Consider the following 5981-nt stretch of genomic DNA (forward strand, 5'->3'; position numbering starts at 1 on the left):
ATTAATTAGTTAATATAGATATACGAAAACTATTGGTAAAATCTAGTTCCCCGAAAAATAGTGTATCGCGTCATTCATAGTGAATCGTTTCATTATTTACGTGCGTTATGTTGATATGTATAACTAGAGTATAAACAACCTTTTATTGGTATCAAATACGGATTAATAATTTAAAGATTATGCGGGTTAAGGTTCTGAGTTATTTGAAAGCAAAAAGGTCTACATTTGTCCATATACTATCCCAAACCGTTCAATTTTGCCCTTCATTGTACTTTGGTTCATTCATACCCAACTTATTGTTAAAAAGGGGTCTTGTATTTTCTCGTCTTGCATTAACAGAGCTCAAGAGTGAAATGAGTACAGGACTTCCATGTGTCCCAGCTCTACATAAAAAGTATACAAATTACCCCTCAATTTTTTTATCAAATTTTAAATTACCCTAAGATTGGAGCTATGTTAGGGGTTGAGAGCAAAATCTAGACTTTTTCCTTACACTAGGGTATATTAGATCAAAAGTTTAACACAAGGAAAATTGCTTAATTTCAGAGAGTACAGGTCCACATATTTGATTTTTTCCCCCTATTTTAAATTATGAATTCAAAAGTTAATACTTATATAATGTTTTTCAAAAAATTTCATCGATAACTTTAACCTATATATGTTTTGTTTAAACTAATTATTAACATTTTTTTTTATTTTCACAAAACCCTCAACTTTATGTTTGATTGCTGGATGCCGAAAGCCTTTCCTTGTATGCACTATATGTTCGAATCAAAATTATTAAGAGGTCATGCGGAAACTAAGAATTGCAAATCTTGAAGACGATAAATCAGACACAAATAAAAGTATACTAAAAGAAGCGTAATATACAACTATTATAGCTAAGTGCTTAGTGAGGGGAGTGGCATTACCAAACCATTAGTAGCAATCTTGAGGAGATAGCAAGCCACAACGGATCCAAGTAATTGAGCAATACAATACATTACACTTCTGAAAAAGGTAATGTGACCTCCGACAAATGCACCAAAGGTAACAGCGGGGCTTGCATGACCTCCAGATATGTTTGCTCCCACTGAAACTGCTGTAAGAAGAGCAAATGCATGGGATATCGATGCCGAAATTAGCCCATTGGCTGGATCTCCAGTCGTGATCATCTTGGCTACAAAACGTACCAAAGTGTTAATCGTTACTAATACACAAATAGTATAAACAACCTTTTATTTGATTACTAATTGATTGATAACGTCCAAATACACTCCTCAAAGAGAAAGTGTACACGGTCGTATGCAATATATTTACCCAACTATGAGTCGGGGTCGATCCCACAGGGAACAATATGCTAGGCGATTAAGAAAGTAAGGAACTTTCACCAACTACGCTAAAGCCAAACGATAGGTAATATTTTGGTTTTTTTGAGAAATTTATGACTAATGCGAAAATATATAAACTAACCTAGAAAGCAAGTAAATTGATCAATGGCCACAAGCATGGATACAAAGGAAATTACACTCAAGTAACGATCCAATATATTTTATGATATTACAACTAAGAGCGGGTCTATGTTAATAGATAATGATTTCTAAAATCTCATTGAAAGTTTCTCAACCAAATCAATGAATTTCACTCTAAGCTTTCTCAAGCCTTAGAGTGTGATGTTAAACACAATCAATTCAACCTCAAGTTAACTATCCTATCTCTAGCTCAAGTTATTAGATGGGTTTAATGACCCAAATCCTTGCTATCAAACTCTTTTCCTAACTTTCACTTTCTTTCTCAAGCAAAGTAAAAGTGCTTAGGCACAAATAATGTTTGCAACCATTAGGAGATATTTAAGCATGAAGAGTTAATAGAAAAACAATAAACCCACTTCATTAGAAATAAAAATCATTCAATACATAAGCATAACAAGAGATTCAATCCAAACTTTAATCAAGAATATTTTCATAAACAAGATTCAAGTATTGAAATGAAATACTACACACTTAGATATACAATACAAAACAAGAGATTGAAGAAATGAATTAAAGGTTTAAGAAATGCTCAACCAAATCTTCAAATCTTCAACCCCAAAGTGTGGTGTAGATGAACCCTAGCCTCCAAGCTTGCAAAATGGCAAAAGATGTGTTTTACAAACCCTAAAAGAGTATTTATATCATCCCAAAAACGGAAACAAAATCTGGGCAAAAATACCCTCGTGCACAACATGCTGCACAACATGCGGTTCGCATGTTCAACATGCTGCACCGCATGTTCAACATGCTGCACAGCATGTTGTTCGCATGTTGAACATGCTGCACCGCATGTTCAACATGCTGCTTCGCATGTTCAACATGCTGCTTCGCATGTTCAACATGCTGCACCGCATGTTCAACATGCTGCACGCATGTGTTGCTAGCATATGCTGCCAGAAAGTGCTTCTTGTTCAATTTTTGCTCCGTTTTGCTTCATTTTGCTCTCCGGACATCTTATCCTACAAAACAACATAAAAACACACAAAGTAACAACAAAAGTTCTTAAAGAGTCACAAAAATTTAAGGAATTAGCATCGAATATCGCGTAATTTCACGACTTATCATTGATCACCTAAAAGATAACTATACATATATATATATATATATATATATAACAAATAATAGAATTGCATTGATAGTGTAAACAATTAACTTACACTATCAGTATATAAGTCAATTATATACACAAAATGTACGTTATCAACATATATACAATTAACTTATTTTGCCTTTAATACCCAACTTGCTTAAACTTACAGAAAACTACGGCACAGCCTTCAGCGGGAAAAACAAAAGTAATCACGCAAATAAATTCAGCTAAGGCAGCCTTAAGGGCATCATGCTTAGTAATTTCTCTAAAATTTCCAATGGCGATTTTTGAAATAGGCATTCTTTTTCTAGAATAAGAAAATGTTTATGAGTTAACTTCTTCTACTATTTATTTTTTGTAGCGCTTGTTGCATGCTTTGTTTCCAAATAGGCCTCTTTATATAAGGTACTAAGAGCATGGGTATACTCAAAATTAAATAAAAAACTCAGTCCCTATATGTTGAATAAAAAACTCAGCCGTGATAGCGAGTCCGGAGCCAAAATGGCATATTTTTACAGCAATTAGACCAAAATAGGCTGTCTTTTTTTTTTTATACCCAAATGTGTATTTCGTTGAAATTTTTTTTTTATACCCAAATGGGTATTTCGTTGATCATTCAACGAAATACCCCAGTTACTGTTCATAGCAGCAACTCTTTTTTTTTTTTTTTTTTTTTTTTTTTTTTTTGCTATTTCGTGGATTGTTCCACGAAATAGCTTTTTTTAAAATATTTTTTTGCATTTCGTGGAACAATCCACGAAATAGTTTTTTTTTTTTTTTTAATTTCGTGAAAAAAATGATTTTTTTTTTTACATATCATGACACAATCCACGAAATAGATGTTTTTTTATTTTATTTCGTGAATAAAAAAAGAAATAGGAAATTATAATTTTTTTTTTGTTTTTGCATTTCGTGTATTAAAAAACGAAATAGGATAATTTTTTTTCTAATTTCGTTCGTATAAAAAGGAAATTGGAAAATATATATATATATATATATATATATATATATATATATATATATATATATATATTATTTCGTGTATTGATTTGTTTTTTTATTTTTTTTGCATTTCGTAATCTAATGAACGAAATAGGTTTTTTTTTTTTTTTTTGTATTTAGTGAATAAAAAAACGAAATAGGAAATTATATACATATATATATATATATATATATATATATATATATATATATATTGCATTTCGTGTATTAAAAAACGAAATAGGATGAATATATATATATTTTTGTGTTTCATTTATAAAAACATTTATATATTCACGAAATAAAAAAAAATCTTATTTCGTTTTTTAATAAACGAAAAAAAAAATAGTTGTAAAGTCAAGACATAACTTTATTTTAAATATAAATATAATTCTAAAAAATATAGGGAGAAAAACTAGTTGTAAAGTCGTCAAACTTTAGATGGTCATAACTTTGCGCTCGGACGTCCGATTTACGCGATTTTTTTTTTTGATTTTGGGTATTTTTCCGAGATCTATGCACACAAACTGCCGCAAGGCGGTTTGGCCGAGCCGATTTTTAAAAAAACGCCTTTTATCACATTCAATTTCAATTTTTCCCCAAATTGGCATGAAATTTTCAGTTTTTTTTTTTTGCATTTCGTGGAACAATCCACGAAATATGTTTTTTTTATTTTTTTATTTTGCATTTCGTGGAACAATCCACGAAATATTTCATTGGTACATGAATGAAATATATATATATATATATATATATATATATATATATATATATATATATATATTCCTATTTCATTTTTATATAAACGAAATGAAAATAAAATTATTTTCCTATTTCGTTTTTTAATACACGAAATGCAAAATATATATATATATATATATATATATATATATATATATATATATATATATATATATATGTATATAATTTCCTATTTCGTTTTTTTATTCACTAAATACAAAAAAAAAAAAACCTATTTCGTTCATTAGATTACGAAATGCAAAAAAAATAAAAAAACAAATCAATTTCCTTCATTAATACACGAAATAATATATATATATATATATATATATATATATATATATATATATATATATATATATATATATATATATATATATTTTCCAATTTCCTTTTTATACGAACGAAATTAGAAAATAATTTATCCTATTTCGTTTTTTAATACACGAAATGCAAAAACAAAAAAAAAATTATAATTTCCTATTTCTTTTTTTATTCACGAAATAAAATAAAAAAACATCTATTCATTTTTTTCACTAAATTAAAAAAAAAAAAAAAAACACTATTTCGTGGATTGTTCCACGAAATGCAAAAAAAAAAAATTAAAAAAAAGCTATTTCGTGGAACAATCCACGAAATAGCAAAAAAAAAAAAAAAAAAAAAAAAAAAAGCTATTTCGTGGATTGTTCCACGAAATGCAAAAAAAAAATTAAAAAAAAGCTATTTCGTGGAACAATCCACGAAATAGCAAAAAAAAAAAAAAAAAGAGTTGCTGCTATGAACAGTAACTGGGGTATTTCGTTGAATGATCAACGAAATACCCATTTGGGTATAAAAAAAAAAAAGGCAGCCTATTTTGGTGTAATTGCTGTAAAAATATGCCATTTTGGCTCCGGACTCCCGTGATAGCAATGATGAATAGTTATGGTGAATTTGTGCTACCCAATATATGTACTATATATTAATTGATCATTATGTATAAAAGATAAAATAGAAAAAAAGGGAACTAAGACTGAAAAGAAATGGTAGTGGAGAAAAGTTCTGAGAATTTGGAAGGGAATTTACCTAATCAACTTGTGATTCTTTTAAGATATGTATATTCGGATAAGGAAAGAGGTAAGGGAGTGGCCTGATGCTTTACTTTGTAAGAGTATTTATTCCTTGGAATTGAGTATGCAAAGCTTAAGTAACTATACAAACAACAACAACAACAACTTACCAGTGTAATCCCACAAGTGGAGTCAGGGGAGGGTAGAGTGTACGCAAACCTTACCTCTACCTTGGCAGGTAGAGAAGTTGTTTCCGACAGACTCTCGGCTCAAATAACACATAAACAACATCAGAATAACAAGAAAACTAAAACAGAGCTTAAGTAACTATATATACGTAAAAATCTATGACACACACTAGTCTCTCGGCACGTGCGTTGCACGTGTATGCCGAGTTAAATAATACTATACAAATTTTTAAACAATAAATATATTATTAAAATAATAATTTAAGTTAAAAATTATGCATTAAAAATATTAATTTCTCTGAATGATCAATGTGAATCGTCGTACAGTGACATATCTATCGTGGTCAAAAAATGATTGGATATCATTTGAAGCAACGAACACGAACAAAAAGATTTAGTTCGATACATGTGATTTTCTTTA

General features: G+C 29.2%; 1 protein-coding gene across 1 annotated transcript; it reads right to left on the bottom strand.

Moving 5' to 3' along the window:
- Positions 1-53: 53 nt before the first annotated feature.
- On the bottom strand, positions 54-2982 carry LOC132599608 (aquaporin TIP1-1-like). The gene is made up of 2 exons (XM_060312925.1): positions 2769-2982; positions 54-1159 (listed from the first exon to the last, which is right to left on the bottom strand). The coding sequence occupies exons 1-2, from the start codon at positions 2899-2901 to the stop codon at positions 882-884; spliced, it is 411 nt and encodes a 136-aa protein (XP_060168908.1). The 5' UTR covers positions 2902-2982; the 3' UTR covers positions 54-881.
- Positions 2983-5981: the final 2999 nt, after the last annotated feature.

The sequence above is a fragment of the Lycium barbarum genome, chromosome 6 (genome assembly GCF_019175385.1).
Source record: "Lycium barbarum isolate Lr01 chromosome 6, ASM1917538v2, whole genome shotgun sequence".
Taxonomy (NCBI): domain Eukaryota; kingdom Viridiplantae; phylum Streptophyta; class Magnoliopsida; order Solanales; family Solanaceae; genus Lycium; species Lycium barbarum.

What these genes read in the sequence shown, in the direction of transcription:
- LOC132599608 (XM_060312925.1), bottom strand. Translation starts at nt 2,901, where the DNA reads ATGCCTATTTCAAAAATCGCCATTGGAAATTTTAGAGAAATTACTAAG. An exon ending in AGGCTGTGCCGTAGTTTTCT is followed by an intron (nt 1,160 to 2,768) that starts GTAAGTTTAAGC and finishes TACGTTTTGTAG; the next exon opens with CCAAGATGATCACGACTGGA.